This window comes from Peromyscus eremicus, chromosome 18 (assembly GCF_949786415.1).
Source record: "Peromyscus eremicus chromosome 18, PerEre_H2_v1, whole genome shotgun sequence".
Lineage (NCBI taxonomy): Eukaryota > Metazoa > Chordata > Mammalia > Rodentia > Cricetidae > Peromyscus > Peromyscus eremicus.
In genome coordinates this window covers 13,030,822-13,050,740 of record NC_081434.1, presented here as the reverse complement: position 1 = coordinate 13,050,740, position 19,919 = coordinate 13,030,822, and the positions used below count along the sequence as shown (strand labels likewise).

At 42.5% G+C, this 19,919-nt stretch overlaps 1 protein-coding gene across 1 annotated transcript in view; it reads left to right on the top strand.

Annotated features, from left to right (window-relative positions):
• The window catches only part of Ptprr (protein tyrosine phosphatase receptor type R), a 108,779-nt gene that overhangs the window by 21,439 nt on the left and 67,421 nt on the right, over positions 1–19,919 (top strand). The window contains exon 4 of the mRNA XM_059245503.1: positions 427–695. Within this exon, the coding sequence (XP_059101486.1) occupies positions 427–695 (269 nt within the window). The remainder of the gene's footprint in view (positions 1–426; positions 696–19,919) is intronic.

Below are 19,919 nucleotides of genomic sequence, written 5' to 3'. Positions count from 1 at the left end.
ATATCCTTGAGGAATATATGAATGTACACAAACACTCAAGGTGTACGTACAGCCTAACCGGAAATACCAGTCAGAGGCAGTCAGTCTCTGTACCTCCACCCCTACCCCCTACTCCTTGCTTTCCACCCCATCTCTACCCTACACACCCCTACCTCTGCCCTACTCCTGCACTGAATCCAATTAATGCTTCCTGCTGGGGTGAGGATCAATCTTGTTCACTTGACGTTATACTGATATTATTTATGTAACAAGCATATTCTTAAAGGAAAAAAATCTCAATATCACAAAAAACAAGAAATTATATTAGAGGGTAGGCTTACTTTATCACTAATGTTTACTTTGCTGTCTTCTAAGGTGGGGGAGATGATGTTCTGTTCATTGCCCAGGACACAAAAATCTCATAGAAGCTCTTATCTTTTTTTGTAGATTATTTATAGGTTAAAAGAAAGGTTTCAGCTTTCCTTAAGACAAGATAAAGAGAAAAACCAGGAGATCCACCTATCGCCCATTGGGTTACAGCCAGCACATTCGGAGGCCAAGACAGCCCACAGCATGGTCCAGCCTGAGCAGGCGCCAAAGGTGCTGAATGTTGTCGTGGACCCCCAAGGCCAATGCACTCCTGAGATTAGAGGCACCACCTCCACCTCTGTCTGCCCCTCTCCCTTCAAAATGAAACCCATAGGACTTCAGGAGAGGTAAGAGCTTTGATTGAGAGCTCTCCTACATGCTGGTTTTTGTTTCGCTTTGTTCTGAAAAGTCTTCCTCAGCTACAAAGGGTGAAACTGGAGACGACTGACCACGAGGTAGACCAGAATGACCAAATGGACACCAGGAAGTAGGTTTCTTGTTACCCACTGGCATCTCTGTGCTTGGGAAAACCTTTAAGGTACATCTGACTCTTTGAAGCTTGTGTAGACCCAAACGAAGTCTATCTTCAACTAGGGGGTGGTTCCTACCACCATTTATTAAGTACTTATCAAGGGTCACTAATATTATTTAATTATCATCAAACATGGTATAAAGGGGTTGGTAATAAACCTAAGAGTGTTTCCTACAGATGCCCATGTTGTTTGGAGTCATGTAGAAGGAGTCTGTGCCACTCCTTAATTTGTCTAAAGTTTCCTTTCTGCTTCCTTTAACCACAAAAATTATATATTGATATCCATATTTTTGCTACCCTTATCTGTCTTTGGGATGTATTTGTTCATATGCTATGCTTCCATTTAAACCAAGTCCCATGGAAGAAAACTAGAATATACACTGTACATAATGAAGAGTTAAAATTTTTCTTCCCCCAATATTAAACTCTTTTCACAGTGTTCTTGAATAATTCTGTTCTTTCCCAGTGGTGTGTGGGATTGGACATAGAGGCTGAGACAGGAGGATTCCCATAAGTTTGAGGCCACGCTGAGATATATAGTGAATTGCAGGGCAACTTGAACTACAGTATGAAAGTCTGTCTCAAAAGAAGAAGAAGAAGAAGAAGAAGAAGAAGAAGAAGAAGAGGAGGAGGAGGAGGAGGAGGAGGAGGAGGAGGAGGAAGAGGAGGAAGAGGAGGAAGAGGAGGAAGAGGAGGAAGAGGAGGAAGAGGAGGAAGAGGAGGAAGAGGAGGAAGAGGAGGAAGAGGAGGAAGAAGAGGAAGAAGAGGAAGAAGAGGAAGAAGAGGAAGAAGAGGAAGAAGAGGAAGAAGAGGAAGAAGAGGAAGAAGAAGAAGAAGAAGAAGAAGAAGAAGAAGAAGAAGAAGAAGAAGAAGAAGAAGAAGAAGAAGGGGATCTGAAATTCTTTGAATGTGTTCCCAGTGAATGATATTACAAGAGAGGCATTTGTTGTGGTTAACCATAAAGGACCTTGGCAAACAGTCAATGCCACTCTAGAGAGGAAAGAGAGCAAAGTCAAATCATTCCTCCTATCTCCTCCCCCAAACAGTGACATTGTTGCACTTGGGTATGGCTAAATGGCATTCTCAGATTTGGTCTAGAAATGAAGGTGAGACAGACCTTTCCTCTTGAGGGTAACTTGGGGTCCGGAGAACTGGAATCCAGACCCACAGATCTGTCCTTCATTTGACCTTCACTTCCTTCTGAACTAGGAAAGGATGAGCTAGATGGGAACTTCTTTCCCATCTCAGGCACTTACAGTGGCCTCAAAGGGAAGCCTTGAGGCAGAGATCTGAACGCCAAGGGCAGAGTAGCAGGAAGGGTCTACCTGGTTATAGACAATGAGGGGAAGGTACACTAAAAAATGATTTAAAGATAGTAATAAACAGTTTTTAAAATATCAGGCTAATTTTAATTATTACCATGCACTGCTAATTCTAAGCAAGGTCAGTGCAACCTTGTCCATGAGAAGAGCTATTGTGGCAGCATCCTGTCCTTATAGACCATCTCCTTAGCATGTTTGAATCTCCAGGAACATGAGGGTAAAGGTCCACATATTCATTTCACTGAAGTGCAGGTTTGAGAAGGGCAGATACTCAGTAGTATCTTACTCATCTTTGTGATCCATGTGGAAATGCTATTTTAAAAACCAGCAAAAAAACTAGGGCCTAATCAGTATTAAATGGCTTCCATGTCTCCTGATCTGTAATTACAACTGTCCCTGCACCCCTTACTCCCAATGCCTTCCCCTCTCAAAGCAAGAAAAGTCTGTTCTTTCCAAAACTCTCCAAGTCCTTCCTAACTTAATAACTTAACTTCATCAATTTTTCTCCTCTTTTCAGCTAAACTCCTTCCCCACTAACTATCCATTTACCATAAAAGTTAGTTTTCCTTTATATCAGAGATCTTCCCTTCCCTTAGATCATTGCTTCTCTAACTCTTATCTTTCCTTCTTTGTCCTAAAGGAACAAAGTATGCTCTCTGCCTCATCAGTTTCCAACCTCTCTCCTCTTTGTCTTTCATGTTCTTCTGATCAGTTGATGCTCAATGGTCTAACGACCCAATAGAAAACACGTGCTTCATTTTTCTTCCTATCTAGGACTAAGGACTGCCCATTTCTTAGCATCTCTCCTCTGGTCTACTAGACATTGTTTGAACTGACTCTTAGTGACTGCTTTTGCCTTCCATTCATGCCTTTATCCAAGCCTGCCTCAGAGTTTCATTCTGTGTCTACCACTCTGTTTCCTGTGTTATGTAACTACAACCATTTCTCATGCCGCCTTTTGTTCTTATAGAGATCTTGACACATGCCCTTCTCCTGGGATGCTACTTAAACACAAAAGAAGATGCTCAAAAACAGAACTCAAAACCTTCATCAAGTCATTTCTCTTTGTGTATTCTGAACCTAGGCACCTGGTAACATCCCCAACTTCTTCCCCTCTCACGATGTACCCAAGCATTGTGAAATCTGTCACCTTTCTCAGGAGCCCTTCTTTCCAACCCCATTACCACTGAGGACTCAGGATTTTCCATTTCTCTCTCTCTTTCTTTCTTTTTTTTTTTTTTTTTTTTTTTTTGGTTTTTTGAGACAGGGTTTCTCTGTGTAGCTTTGGTGCCTTTTCTGGAATTCACTCTATAACCCAGGCTGGCCTCGAACTCACAGAGATCCGCCTGGCTCTGCCTCCCAAGTGCTGGGATTAAAGGTGTGTGCCACCCACCGCGTGGCTCCATTTCTCTTAATTGATGTCATGCTGAGCCTCCTGCCTCAGGTTCTATCCTTCTCCAGTCCACCCCCAGACATCTCAAGCAGTAATATTCTAAAATACATTTGAATGCCTTTCTTTTTAAATTCCTCAGTATTTCCACTTTTCTTTTTGGAAGAAATTGATCATTCCTCTGTATGGAATATGACACCCTCCCTGGCCCAACTTTTGCCAGGCTCTGTCAAACTTTATTTCCTGCTAAGCACCCACACACATCCATCCTGCTACTGTGGTATTTTTTCCAGGCACCATCCCAAACTCTCTCAAGTCCATGAAATAGCACTTGCCTAGGCTCTGTCCTTCTCTTCCCTATTTGCTATTAGAAAGTACCACCATTGCAGTCAGAATGGATCTGTGTCTACAAATCAAAGGAATGAGAAATGTAGTTTTATTTCTCTCCAACCCATACTAAGCTTTTGGCCTAATTCCCATCCTGCCTAAATGGCAGAAACTTGATCTCAGCCCCTTTCTGGTTGACTCAACCTCAGGCCTCACCTTGCTTGGGGATTTCATCTAGATTTTGAAGGGACCTTATCTATATAAAACGTCAGAATCCCAGTTGCCTTGATGCTATCCATTCAAACTGCCATTCGCTAAAATGTCCATTACATCCTGTATCCTCAGAAGTTCCCTCATGACTGTTGATACCAACTTGTTCCTTCTTTCTATTCATACAAAGCCACTCTGTTTCTGATGGTGACTACTTCTTCCTTCCCTCCCCTTCTCTGGACTTTATCCAACACGCTCTGATATACCACAATATGTTTTCACTGCTGACTTCTATACCTCAGGTGGAAATATAGGAAACACCATGCCAAGGCTCCATCCCTACAGCACCAGCCACTTTTCCTCATGGTTCTACCAAGGGTCAAGGTCCCTCTGCTGGAGATCTCCTGCTTCTCCAGGGCTCAGCCATGAAAGACAGTGTCTCGGCAGTACCTGTACTTGTATTCTCAAGTCATCCCAGCTAATAGCTCTCCATCCCCTAAGTCCATGGACTCTTTCTCTGGCTTTGTGGATACAATTCTCTGCTCGTGTTTATTTCCTATTTCACTTTACCTGGCATCCACACATTCAGACGTGTTCTTCCACTGCACACCTGACCTTTAGAACTCAAAAGATGAACCCGCCGTATCCCTGTAACCTCTGCTTTCACATTTCTTCCTATAAGCAAATAAAACACCAAACAACTTGACAACGTGAAAACAAGGAAAGTCCAAAGGGGAGGGGAGGACTGCGAAAGGGGGAAGAAAGTTCACCTGTCACTTCCTCTTGAGTGACTCAGGGTCGGTCCTCACAATGACTCTGTGCCTCACCCTTGTAGCCCAACACCAACCCAGGAACTCCTCTTCCGTTCCCCTCTACATTAATCCTGAAACTTACGTGCATAGATTGCTTATGGAACTCTTGTGTGTATTGTGAATTTCACTTTAGTGACCTGTCATAGCCACTAGACTCTGAACTTCTGGGAAATATATATATATATATATATATATATATATATATATATATATATATATCCCAGATATATATAATTATATATATATATATCCCAGATATATATATATATATATTAATGGCTGCTTTATCTCTTACATATAGAACATAATCTCTAGATATCAGGAGCTCCTAGAAATGTCATGAGTAAGTCTCAGGTCAACTCCCAGCAGGCAAACACTTTGCTTACCCTGTCAGCACTTCCTTCCTCCTTCTTCTATCTTTTCCCTCCCATCTATCTGCCCCAAATCCCTGCCAGCATGGCATAGTGGATAACTTGAAGAGCAATAAAAATACAGTGCCTATATTGTGTGTTACACAGTCAAAAAAAAAGGTTTTCTGATATTTCATCTTTAAACCTTAAATTTTTATGCTTATGTATTCTAATGGTACCTTTTAAAAAGCCTCGTGTTTTTATTTCCAGAGCTTGATAGTGATGTAAACTAATAGTATTTTGTCTGTTGCATAAAAGCCTGGCTATAAAACCATGAGATCATAAAGGCTGCCTTATTAATCAACTGTCCTAAAAGGCTCTTGGGTGGTGTTATATTAATCTCTCATCCTTGGTATCGATAATATAATTTTAGTTAAAATATAAGTAAAGTAAGATAGAGACCAAATGTACATGCTTATATAAATAGGTATATATTGAAAATGATAAAGATTAAAAATCTATACCATGTGGGGGGTTATACTAGCTATTATTTCTCTATTCTCAGTTACCTACCCCCAAATCCTATTGATCCTTGATTGTCCAACTTTCTCATTATTGATAACACTCCTCACCCTGGGCCTGGTTTGCATTACTTCATCTTTGAACTGGATCTTCTGATTATTAAAAATGCCATAGGAATTAATATACTTTATATATCATATATACACTATTTTATTTCATCCCCTCTGTCTATGTCTCATTCTTTCCTTTTTTAAATTCATATTGTATTCTCTTCAGACTTATCTTCCTAAAATAATACTTGTTACTACTTACTATCTTACTAAGAAAAAAATACTCCAATCACCTACAACACAAGACATCTTTGCTGGGCCTGAAAGATCTTGGTCCATCTAGATTTTTCTATCCAAATCTGTTTGCTACTGGCCCCTGAACACTCTATCCTAACATCTATCCATACTTCATATAGCCTGTCCATACTCATGGCAACCTCTAACAACAGTGAACTCACAAAGGTACCACTACCTAGGAGTGATTTTTACTTCAAGAATCATTCAGAAAACCCATGCTATTAGTGGAGGCTTTCTTATCTCAAACTAAAGCCACCACAAGGATAGAGGTACTTTGTAGCTTTTTGTAAGCATACTATAATGTGGTTTATTTTACTTTCATAAGTGATGAGCCATCTTAGGATCATATATGTCTTTGAATTTCAACCCCGCTAATCCTGAAGAGTCCTGTCAGAGCCATAAATATGTCTGCAATAACAGACGCAATGAAAAAATGGCAGACCTTCCCAATAAAGTGTTCCATGTTCTTCTCCCAAACTCAAGGTCAGCACCAATATTCTCTCATAATTTCCTCCTGGGAAGGACAAGTGCTCTGGCTTCCTCCCTCCAGTGGACACATTTTGATACTCAAAGATTTTTTAAAATCTTTGAAAAAAATTTACTCCTTCTTCCATTGACATTCCTTCTTCCTTCAGGAGACAGGAATAAAAATCATGACTAAATGAATATCAGGGCCTAAATTCTATTAAAAACTCGACAAGTTACAACCTGCATCCTCTATTTAAACTCCCCGATGAAATCAGTCAACTCCTGTGCTTCCGATCCAATGAGAGTGGGATCTCCGGTGGGCTCTGGAGTCGTAGGTGAGGTTTTATGAGGCTTAACTTGAGGCACGGATTATTGTCCGTGTGGTCTGTGGACAGGATGCTCTCAGGAGAAGCCTGGGAGAAAAGTGGAGAGGCAGAGCGAGGACACAGACCACACAGGGAGCCCTGGCTCAGCCACGGTAGCTCAGGGACAGTTCTCTCACCTTTTGGGAAATGAGCTAGGCACCCATCTCCTCATACCAGTAGGATGCCTGGGGACATAACTTCCTAGTCGCCTGCTGTCACCTGAGGGTGAGTCTCCAGAACGTGGCAACCGGGTATCTTTAACAGTCAACGGAGAGGATGAGAATGCTAATCAAGCAGAGGTGGTCTGAAGGGGACACCAGCACCATCACTGTGTCTGCCAATGGTTGCCCCCACTCTTTGTAGCACAGTTAAGTCCATCCTCCAGGTTTCTTTGCTCTTTCCAGGTCATTACACATGTTCTGCATGGTCTCCTGTGAGTCAACACCATTTGTTCTATCGGCCTGTATGCGCCATTGAACACAATCTGTCAGCCTGACTCATTTGCTCCACCTGACAATATCGGGGATCCTAGCACAACACGGAACAAAACACGGAGAACAAAAGACCACAGGAAGACTCAGGCTCTTTAGATGCAGTATCTCATTTCATCCTTGCAGAAGAAACTAGTGCTTCGTGTGTTTAGGTTATTGGTAGAGTAGTTTATAAAGTAAGTTTCTGGGCTGTGGCAGGGGTAAACATAATGAAAAGCAAGCGTCATGTCCCCAGACAAGCACTGGACTGCCACCTTTTGGGGAAAGAAGATAAACTTAATCCTATATTTATGAAAAATAAATTAAAAACACTCTAGTGGGTAAGCAGGTATATTACATATTGTCACGTTGTCATCTTACCAAATTTTCCATTAAGTTTTCAGAGTCTTTTCTAGATTTTTAAATCAGGGAAATGCACCCTTGTGGAGCAGACTCAAGGGAGATAGCCATTGCTTGCCCGGAAGCTTGCCGCCTGTCCCAGCTTTCCTGTCTTGTCTGGTCTTTCTCACTCTAGAGTCCAAATGCTCATCTGACATAAAGGACAGATAGATGGCGGGAAATCTGAGTGCAGTAGAGAAGCGTGGTGGGAGCTGATTGGAGGCAATGATAAAGAAAACTCAAATCCAAAACTACACTCCAAGGACGTTGGGTGAGCAGGGCAGGGCATGTCTCCACTTTGTCTACTGTCTGGATTTGTGTGCTGTGAACGGAGGGGTGAAAAGGATGTCAGAGAAGGTGTGTTCATGCCCGTCCATCCAGCAGCTGCCATTGCTGTTGGAACAGGCAAACACTGGCAATTGACATACTTGCAGGACAGTGGCCTGCCCCAGGTCAGCCACTCTTAATGTAGAATCTCATAGCATCTTCCCAGCATCCCTTGCAGCATAGTAATAGGGGCGTCCCTTGTCCTTCCTTGCAAGTGAGCTGAGACCTAGACAGACTGGATAACATGGCTCACCTCACAAAGAAGTAAAAATAGACTAGAAATTCGCATCTAGAGACTCTGACCACAAAGTTATCTATCCCACCTCCTTCTAGATGACACAGGTGATGATATCTGAACTTTTGGTAGCTTCTCATATCATAATCTTATAAAAGTTATTTTAAGGGGAATCCCAGAAATGTGGGGAGCCTTGGGAACACACACAAGCTCTCCTTAACAACGAATGGCAAGCCATTTTCCTCTTTATTTGTATAATAGACATAATGCATTTTTGAGGTGGGTCGGGCCTCTGAAAGTTTAGACAACGATGATTTTTAGAAGCATTCCTGTGTTCCCTAGTAACATATTCTCAAGACCATGGGGACGAATTAAGAAAACAGAGATAAACATATTGAGCTTTTGTGTCAAGGCAAATCGTGAACAGATGTAATAGCACTCAACACAAGACATCACAGTGGCAGCAGATACAAACCCAGAAGAGTAGACAAGGAGCCAAGGTTATAGGTACAGGTGAGACAGAGACGTAGAGGTAGATTTAGGAGAAGGGCTGGAGAGCAAACCCAGGGACTCATACATGTTTAGCAAGTGCTCTACCACTTAGCTACATACTCAGCCCAAACACATATTTTATAAAAATTGTAAAACAAGTAGTCTTGCTAAAGCCAAGGCCATCATTTATTGGCAAGCATGGGCCTCTCTTAAGGCAATGTCTGAAGTGCTTGAGCCTTTGTGGGCTGGGTGGGACCCTCCAGTTTGGGACTTGACTCCACCAGACATCACTATGACTATTCCTTCTCATGTCCCCTTCCCTTTCCTTACTGGTGATACCCTGAAGCCATGCCAGAGAAGGTCCCAGTGAGAGCTATTCCTGCTTATATTTGCTACTAGTCTACCCAGCACACAGGCTGTCTTGTGAGATTGATTAGAAAGGACTCAGCCCTTTCCCCACACCAGACTTCTCATGTCTGAGAACCTGCAGCCTGAACCCTAGGATGAGTCACATGGGATCCATTTCACAGAATCCATTTCAACACCTACCATGAAGGGGCCAAATCTCATCACCCTGGGAAAACTCTGACCATTCAGAGTATGCCTTTTTTTAAAGAGAGAATTAAATGTGCTTCCTACATGCTGCATAAGGCTGAAATTCTCTAAGAGTTTCTTTTAACTACATATGCATGTGGGAAGGGGCACATTTGGATGTGTGTGTACATGCCCTAGGAGGCTAGAGGTACTGGATGCCCTAGAGCTGGAGTTACAGGCAACAGAAGCCACCCAAGGTTGGGAACTGAACTCTGAGCCCCCAAAAGAACAGTCCAGGCTCTTAACCACTGAGCCGCCTCTCCAGCCCAAGGCAGGCGTTCTACAATATTCTTGTCATCCTGACCCTGAAGCACAAATACCACAATGGTATCACTTTTGAGACTCCTGTTTACGGATCATTTTGCTCACAATCCACTACGAGCTTTGCTTTGGAGAGTGTTGTGTAAGAAGGAGCCGATGCCTGTCTTTGCTAGGGGCCTAGCCTCCAGATCTCGACGTACAGGCTGACAGAATTCGGTGAAGCTTGTTCTGTGAGATTCATTTTCATCAGGGCAGACAGGCACAGGCGATTCCCAGGGAAAGCCTCGCTTCCTCTTTTGAACGGCTCTGAATCTTAGAGACTGTGTTAGGTTTTTGCCTTGCAGGCTCTTTGCCCAGGGTGCTGTTTAAAACATGCCATCCAGCTGAGAATGCGATGGGGTGCGCATCTCACCGACTCCCTGAATACTGGTTTTCTTTGGAGGGAGGCAGCATCATGCTCTCTTTAGATTTCCCAGGGTTTGCATGCATGACCTTTGGTTAACAGAACCCTGGAAAATGACAGATCACCAAAGGCAAGTAACTTGATCAAAATTAAGTTAGTTTTAAACTCATTGTCTTCCCCCCGCCCCCCTCCCCCCCCCCCCCCGGCACCGTGAGTATATTACAAAGTAAAGTGCTGCTCCCGTTTAGCAAGACCTCATATTCCTGTGTAGGGGGGGAGGTGGGGGTGGGTGGGGAGGATGGGCCTCATAATTGTGTGTGGAGTGGGGCGGGGCTGTGTTCTCAGATCAGTTTCTGTTGCTGGCTGGTGCCAAGCTCCTCTGACTACAGTGTAGAGAAACAGTGCCCTCTAGTGGACAATAGCATATTGCTTCATTTGCCACCTAATCATGCCTAAGAGAAAACTGAATTTTACTTTTATTTACTTATTTATTTCTACTATTGAAAATAATTTTCTTCCCCATACAATATATCATGATTATCATCTCCCTTCCCTCTGCGCCTCCACTTTCTCCTCACCTCCCTCCCATCTGGGTCCACTCCCTTTCCGTCTCTTGCAAAGGGCCTGTAGGATAAAAATTAATTAAAAAATAAAAAGAAAGGAAGGAAGAAGAAAGAAAGAAAGAAAGAAAGAAAGAAAGAAAGAAAGAAAGAAAGAAAGAAAGAAAGAAAGAAAGAAAGAAAGAAAGAAAGAAAGAAAGAAAGAAAGAAAGAGAGAGAGAGAGAGAGAGAGAGAGAGAGAGAAAGAAAGAAAGAAAGGGAAGGAAGGAAGGAAGGAAGGAAGGAAGGAAGGAAGGAAGGAAGGAAGGAAGGAAGGAAGGAAGGAAAGGTCCCTGACATGACATCATGAGAGAGGGAACCCCCAAAGATGCTGTTGCGTTTGTTTTGTGTTGGCCATCTTCTGTTGGGCATGAGGCCTACCCTTAAGAGTGGCTTTGTGTTCCCTTTGAGACTCCCTTGAAGAAAACTAAACTTTCCTTTGAAGTGCTTATCAATTGGAGATAGCGTCTGGGTTAGGGGGTTCGGGGGGCGAGGGGGAGGCGTGTGTCCACTTTTTTCAGCTCTAGGACCCCCATATGATAAAGACCCCTGTGAGCCCTGTTAGTGCTGCCGAGGCCTGTGTGAGTTTTTATGTGTGTTGGTCTCGTGTTTAGCAGGCCTTGTTACGTTGGTGTCCTCCATGCCCTCTGGCTCTTATACCCTTTCGGCCTCCTTTTCTACAAGGTTCCCTGAGCCCAGAGGGGAGGGATTGGATGGGGACATTCCACTTAGGGCTGAGTGTTCCAAGGTCTCTGCATGTTGTCTGGCCATGTTCACCCAATTCTTGAGCAAGAGATCCTTATCATCTTGTTCTGGTGATGGTGGCTTTTTCTACTCTCTCTGTTCAATGGAAAACCAGCTTTTAGAATCCATCACTTCACCTCTAGGTGTCTGCTATTACCTACTCCATCCTCAGCAAGCTATTGGGGAAATAGTGAAAGAACTAGTCCCTAGTCCAGACAGAAACTATAGAAAAGAGGTTCCTGTATTGTGGGTGAGTGATCGCTTTCAGGTAAATTCATAAGAATTAAAAAGGGCATGTACACTTTACAGCACTGAACATATCCAAGGGGAGAGAGACAAATCTGAAAGTTTTAGTCTGAGTCTTCTTGGGGGGACAGGGTGTTTTGATTTTTTGTTATTGTTTGATGATTGGTTGTTTTTTGTTTGCTTTTGGTTTGGGCAAACTCAACTTAGGAGTTTAATAGATATTTTGGAGGCAAGTCCACAAAGATATGTTCAGAATTATTACTTCCCCTGTCGTGAGTGTAAAAATCTTTGAGAGCAGTGAAGACGTGAGAGAGATCTTTGCTAAATATCGTTTAAGAATTGGTGACCTTAAGTTTTCTAATTTCCAATTTAAATGTGTCCTTCTGTGTGTGGCCTGTAGGTGGCGCACTGAAACAACTGTATTCCTAGAAGTGAAACCCGAAGGCCCTTTTGGGACAGCAGTCCCTAGACCAGCTTTACATAGCATCTAGGACAGAGGTTCTCACCCTTCCTAATGCTGCGACCCTTTAATACAGCTCCTCATGCTGTGGTGACCCACCACCACACAATTGTTTTTGTTACTTCTTCATAACTGTGACTTGACTACTGTTATGAATCACAATGTAAATGTTTTTGGAAATAGAAGTTTGTCAGTGGGGTCTAGACCCACAGGTTGAGAACCACTGATTCTAGAGTTCATACCTCTCAAGGGTGGAGGGGGCTGCTTCAGGAAACCCTTCACACACTGTGTCAATACCTGTCTCTCTGGAATTACCATGTTTTATTTCTAGTGCCACCCAGTGGCCATTTTAGAGCCTCAAAGTGGCCATTTGTACATAAAATCAAACAGCATTGCCATGTGAAGAACTTCAAAACACTAATAATGAATCCAATAGTGAAGACATGGCTTAAATGATACTATATTTTTCATATATTTTTTCCAAAGTCATTACTCCTGATAAAACACTGAACAGTATAATTTATTAAACTAAATGGTAAGCTTCCTAGGGGTGGAGGCCCATCTGTCCAATGTTTAGTCATGCCCATGCACTTTCCTAATCTTTCATTGTCTGATACACATTGGACTTCCCGAAATGCATTGCTCCTTCCCCGTTCTCACTTGCTGCTGCTGCTGTTGCTCCGTGTGACGGGTGTAGTGGTAGTGTGGAAGCATGTGGTTATATTTTAGAACTCAGAGCTTTGCCAGGTGTGTGTCCCATTCCTATAACCTCAGTATGTAGAAGGTGGAGGCAGGAGGGTTAGGAGTTCAAAGCCAATCCTAGCCTCTATGGTGAGTTACAGGCCAGCCAGACTGTAGCAGACCTTGTCTCAAACAAAACAAAACAACAACAAAAGCCTCGTCACTTCTTGAAAATGCATCATAGAGGGTTGAGATGGCCTATAGGGCAGCCATCCCTAAGCCTATTCTAATACAGCGGCTTAGGAAAAGTTGGTAAACTTTCTGCATATTCTAGACAGAATCTTAGAGCCCAAATGGAGTTGATAGAAAAATATTATAGAATCTGACCCAGAAACTTAGCCTCAGTAGATATGGAGGGAACATCTGGGAAGAAGAGGGAGAGCTAACCCATGTAGACAGCTCTATGCAATCTACCAAATGCAGATAAACATATGGGAGGAAGAAATCATCACATCTATGCCAAACATGCACAGACATTTTCCTGCGCCCCACCCCACTACACATTACAATTTCCATGACGTTCACATCATACTAGGTGTCATAAACAAATGAGGATGACTTGAGCCATACAGAAGGATGCCTGCGGTTGTATGCACTAACAGCACGTGGTCTTCTGACAGTTTGAGCATCTACTTGGATCCTGGAACCAAACTCTTGTGGTGACCAAGGGATCATTATACACATGAATACATATACACACAGTGTATTCAAACCCATATATCAAAACGTATACTTAAATGCACATACGTTTAAATGGCTGTGTGTATACATTTGAATTACTATACATTTATATTTCTCTGGTTTTCTGTATTTAAATGATTCTCTTTGGGAACTGTGGTCTCAGTGATCCTGGTCCAAGTCACAGAAAGAGTCCTACAACTACACAGTGGTGACAGAGCCCTTGTGTGAAGAGAGTAGTCGAGACCCTACCAGAAGCACAGCTCTGGAACTCAAGGGACCCAGATACTGTCAATCTGAAGACTTTCAAGTGATTCTCACAAATCCAACTAATCTGGACCTTACAGTACCTCAGTTGTCTTTCTCTGCACCATTGCTCTGGGTTCCCATAGCCAGCTTTATTACCAAGATTATTAGGAGTTCAGGATGCTGACCATTTACAGACAAGGAGCTAAGACTAAGATGTTAACGGGGGTTGTTTACAAAGACCCCGAAGGAGCCTGTGGGAACCAGCTGTTGGCATATGTTACTCAACAGCAGCGAGACACATTCACTGTGGATCACATCTTGCTTCCAGGGGCCGTAGAGGAAAGTGGGTTGCTGGGGCCTCTGGGTCCTGCACCATTTCTGTGAGCTCAGCTCTGAGAACACATTTCTCTAATTAGCATATCAGATTTTCTTTTCTTTCTTAACTGAGAGGTCCCAGCTTTAAGAAGAGCTTAGAAATCAATGCATCCTCAGGTGAGGTGATCCAGAGGAACTCCAGCGAAAATGAACAGCTTTTATTGTACAGTAGGGACAGTGGACAATACATACCAAGTCGTTAGTACTTTGTCTTCACAGTGTGCGTCCCCAGTCAGTAACCCAGCAATCTGACTTTTTCCATAGTCTAAGAGCTTAATACATTGGGAAAAGCTTCGATTTCCTGACTGAAATATCACTCCTATTCCTAGATTGGAAGGATAATTTTGTTCCATTGTGCCGTATTTATTCTTAGTACAACTTGCGTGGATTGTTTTTGGGAAAATGTCAGGGTGATTGTTCAGAATTGAGCTATGGGCCAACCCAAGACTGTTCTCCTGGGAATAGTTTGGCTCCAGTGTACAAAAATATCTCTCATCTTATCAAAAGTATTTCTTCTTAAACATAAAGATAAACGGGCAAAGGTTTTTACACAATATAAAAAAATAAACAAATAAGTCAGTGGTAGTCTAGTTAGAAAGCAAATAGATCATGTCCTTTGGCCCTGTCTCTCCGTGTTTATTTTATGATGGGATGGCACAGAGTATAAGGTTTCCTACTTATACTGGGAGGGGTGCCTTCTATACCCTTCCTTATCTTGACCATGAGACAGTATAAAATACTGGAAAACAGGGCCATCAATGGTTTCACCAGCCTTTACTCACCTACCTAAGTAATATATTCTTACTGCAGAAATGCTGAAACTCAAAACTCAAAATACAGCCAGGCACAGACGCTCCTATGTACAGTCTCAACTACTCTGGGGGCTAAGGCACGAGGAACTCATGACCCCAGAAGTTCACGGCCAGTTTGAACAACATAGTGAGGCCTGGTCTCAAATTTTAGAAAGCCAGCTTAACCACCAGACTCACTCCCCACTTCCCCCGACCCCCACCCCCACCCCCATTACCAGTTACACTCTCCGGCCTTCTGCATAGATATCCACACATCATGTCTGTAGTCATGGCTGACAGCTTTGGCGGTTGCATTGGCAGCAGAAATATCGGGATTCAGGCAGCAGCAGGAGCTGAGTTGAGTACCAGTGATAAATCAACAGTACTGATAGGAAGAGAAATACTAACCACCGCAGCCAGAGCCCAGAGACCTGCACAGCCCTGGCGTCACACTGGTAATAGGTGCTTTGGTAATAGAACAAGAGACCAGCCAACAGTGGTTGAGCATCTGCTCTTCGTACTAAGGGCTGATCTCAGGACTTTACATTCATTACGTCAATCAACCATAGAGCGATATAAGAACCACGGCTGCCGCTCCATGCCAGGGGCTTCCACCTGTATCTTCAGGTTCCAACAATTGCAGATGCAAACTGTTCCAGCTGCATCTTTCCTGAGCATTTACAGGTTGTTTTTAATTGTTGTTCTTTAGTAATATAGCATAACAACTATGTACAGAAAGCTTCCATCACATGAGGTGTGATAAGCAATCTACAGAGAAGGTTAACTGATGCCCTCACACCATTGGAAGGAGGGTCTTGGGCAGGTGCAGACTTTTATGTCTGTGGGAGATACTGGGAACAATGGAACAATACCCCATGGATTCTAAGGGACAGTTATAGCTCTAGCAAGCTGTATCCTCACTCTATAGAGGAGAAATCTCATGGATGTACAGAATTACAGCCCTAAGGAGGAGTTCAACTTGATCTTTAGACAGTCACACTCCGGAATCTTTCCTTACCCACTGCTGTCGCCAAGTTTTATGCATTCTGAAACACAATATGAAAAACGTTTTGTGATTTACGCATACTTATGAATGAAGTATGAGGGTGATTCTGAAATGGGAAGAACAGAAAAACATATTATATAACTTTCAAAAAACATTTCTCACCAAACAGTAGTCATTTTTTTACTAGTCTCACACTTTTGAAGAAAGTATATTTTGCAAACATTTTTTCCTTTTCCTATTTAATGACTCCATAACAATTTGAATGCATCTCTTTGTACAGTTGTCTAATTTTTAAAGAGCATCACTCTGTGTGGCTCTTTAAAAAATAGGGTACAAATCAATCAAGCTACTTCATGCATTGTAATTTTGTTCATAGATGTGATTATGTATTTACATGTGCAGTAAATATTTTTAAATGAATGAATAAGGAAATAGGGAATAAAATTTCAGAGTCCAATCCACTTTGAAAGCAAATAGAATAGTATTAGGCAAGCACATACCACTTTAGTAACACCAACTTTTTAATCCCATGTTTTCTCTCATACACACTGTTTAGTTTTACCCTTCCAACCAGCAAGATAGGGAAGTGTGAACTACTGAGGGTCATGAAGGATGAACACAAATAGAGCCCCATGATGCATATGTAGAAAATATCATAACAAAATGCATTGTTTTGTTCATTAACTAAAAGAAATCATTTTTAAAATATTTTAATGCAAATAGTTATAGCTGCTAAAGAGATAAGAAAAGTTATGAACAAACAAAAAAAGCAAAGATTGATACTTTGGTTCTTTTATCTCATATAATCACATATATTCCAAAGTTTATTTTACAACTCAGAGTAGCAATATTTACTGTGTATTTAATTTGTAGAGAATAATCCATTTTTCAGGACACAGAACAAAAGCAAAAACTAAGAAATCACCGTAGTTCATCAGTAAAATGTGTTGTTTTGTTGTTTTGGTTTGGTTTTTTGTTTTTTTTTTGAGACAAGGTTTCTCTGTAGTTATGGTGCCTGTCCTGGGTCTTGCTCTGTAGACCAGGCTAGCCTCGAACTCACAGAGCTCCGCCTGGCTCTGCCTCCCGAGTACTGGGATTAAAGGTGTGTGCCACCACTGCCCGGCCTGTTGTATTTTTAAGACAAGGAAATCATGAGTCTTTCTAAATGAATGACCCTAACATAAATAACTTTGTGTCCTTTTTTATAGATTTCAAACTGCCCAAAAATAGGAAAAACTAGAAGAAATTGATGTACTTTTACGTGTAAAAGAGGTTTTGAAAAAAATGCTCGCAAAAGTTATTTCACAAGTTTTCTGCTCAGGCCTTCAAGCTGAAGTCTTGGTGATGTGATTTAATTTCATTTCCATGTCTCTTATCTGTAGTTTATTCTTGTTACCACAGTTGCCCCTGGTTTTTAACTTGTACACAGGAAGCCAGTGCCAATCAATTTTGTTCCCAAGGTGACAGGAAGCCTTGGTTGGTCAGATGTTGATCTGGTTTGCTGTCCCCGCCCCACCTGTCACATCTTCCCTTTTGGCTGAACTTAAGACAAATTAATCAGCGGTCGACATCTGGCAGACAGCTTCAGTGTCGTCTCCGTGGCTTGTTGACCTGTACCGCTAAAGCGTGAAAAAAATCAGTGCGCACAATTTGCAGACGCTGACCTCAGTGTGGCTACGGACCCCTTCCCAGATCCTGCACAGGAGGCTCCTCCGCTGGCTTTTTGATGGCAAGTGTGGCTCTTCCTGAGCAGTGGCACGTTTCAGGAGTAAACATCCCACCTTCTTTATGACGGTGGGTGGCTGACTTCACCCTACTGTAAATTCCAGATATGAAATGTGAGCCAGCGGCCAGGAAAGAGCTCAAAGAATGTTAAGCTTTTAAACAGGTCTCTGGTGTTTATGAACTTAGCCACCTACAGATTCTCTTCCTGCGAATCCCACACCTCAGAAACATACCATTTATCACCAAACTCTCGAACAGAAGACGTTGTTCTCCAGAACATAACAAATAAAACAACTCATAACGTTAAATGTGTGTAAAATCAAGTGAGCTGACCTTTCCAACCCTAAAACTAAATGTCTGGAGTCTCTTTGTTGACTCTACCAAATATAAAACTGTAAACTCCCAGCAGCCTTGCTGAGTGTGCTCAGAAATCATTGGTTTTAAAGATAACGATGCTAAGAGGTTGGTCTAATTTTATGATGGAGATTTTGAGAAATGTCTAAGATGAAGGAAGGTGAGATTAAGATAAACCTAAAAAGGGCAGGTATGTTGGACCGGATGGGCCTTTCCTGTCCCTAAAATGCCTTGTTCTCTTACACAGGAAGCGTATTCTTATTCATCGGAGGCCAGTATGAGGCCTAGACAAGGTCGAAAAGTCTCCTGGGTAGTGGCAGTGAGAAGACAGGAAAGTGGGCAGGGAGGGAAATGTCCTTGTGGGTCCTACACAGGACAAATTTTCCAAAGGCAACAGAAGGTTCATTGCTTATTCCTCCATGCCTCCCTTATTTGGAGGACAGACTCACAGTTTGCTCCTGTTTCTCAGTACTTTCTACACCAGAATTCGGAGGCCTTTAAAGCTGGGGTTGATTCAGGCTATGGGGGTCACTGGAGAATCGGTATCCTTGCTCTTCACTGAAGTGTGCTGTCTTGAGGACCCTGCCAGGTGCAGCAGTCCTCTGAAGGCCCTCCACAGATTCTCTTCCTAATGTGTTAACCCAATCCGGAGGACTCTGAGCTGCTGTATCCGTCTGCTCACTGTACCGGAGTATACTCCCCAGACAAGCGAAATAAATGTTAAAGTGCCTGGGAAAACTTTGCAATATGTTGGACTTTGAAGAACCACAACCCCCATTTTGCCAACAGCCAAACAGAAGGTAGCCCGAGGCATGAAATAAATACTTATCAGCAATCAGACGACATGCCATTTGCTGTGGTCATTTAAGAAAGAAAACCCAGAAGGCTGCTGGAAACCTAAAATGTGCTCCCCTCACACTCATATTAGTCCCTCTTCTGAGCTGCCTGAGAATCGATTTGAATAGGAGCCATGTGCCTGGTACCCACTCTTCTTGTACCCCCTATTCCACCCACCATGGAGGGGAGCATGCCCAGGGGAGTGGTTTACCAGTTAATGATTCACAACCGGGAGTGCCCCAAGTGAGGTGCCACGCCCCATGGGTGTTATGTATTCTCAGCCAGCAATTTCATACCGTACAGTGTTGATCAGTTGGCAGACCAAAGCTGTTCCATTGGTCGCCTCTGTGTCCTTTCTCACCCCTAAAAGTTAAATCTCAGGGGGGTTGACAGAGATTACCAAACATAAGTAAAAGATCATGTATGATAGCCAAGCTCTGGAAACAATCAATGTGTGCGATAGATTTCTTTCAGGAAATGTGTCATGGCTGGTGATTCTTTTTTTAAATAATATAGTTTATGTAAAACATACTCTTTTAAAAAAATATTGATCTCCTCTTGGTGTGCTTAGAATAGAAAGCATCGGTATCGGGCAGCATCTCTGCAGATGTTAATACTGACCGGTGACTTCCCAAATCTGATCTTTGACCTTCAAGAGGTCAGGTTGTTGGGGGTTGACAAGAGAATAAGGAAGTACAGTCGTTTACTGAGCATATTCAAATGTAGAAGAACATCTCAAGGCCTAGCCTTAGCACAATGCGGAGGATACTCCCAGAACTACAGAAGTGTAGTAACTGCTGCTCTGGGTGCAGAGGGACAGGCTAGAAAAGCCTTGAGTGCCCGTGTCTGTGTGCAGTATATATATATATATATATATATATATATATATATATATATATATATATATATATATATATATATATATACACACACACACATA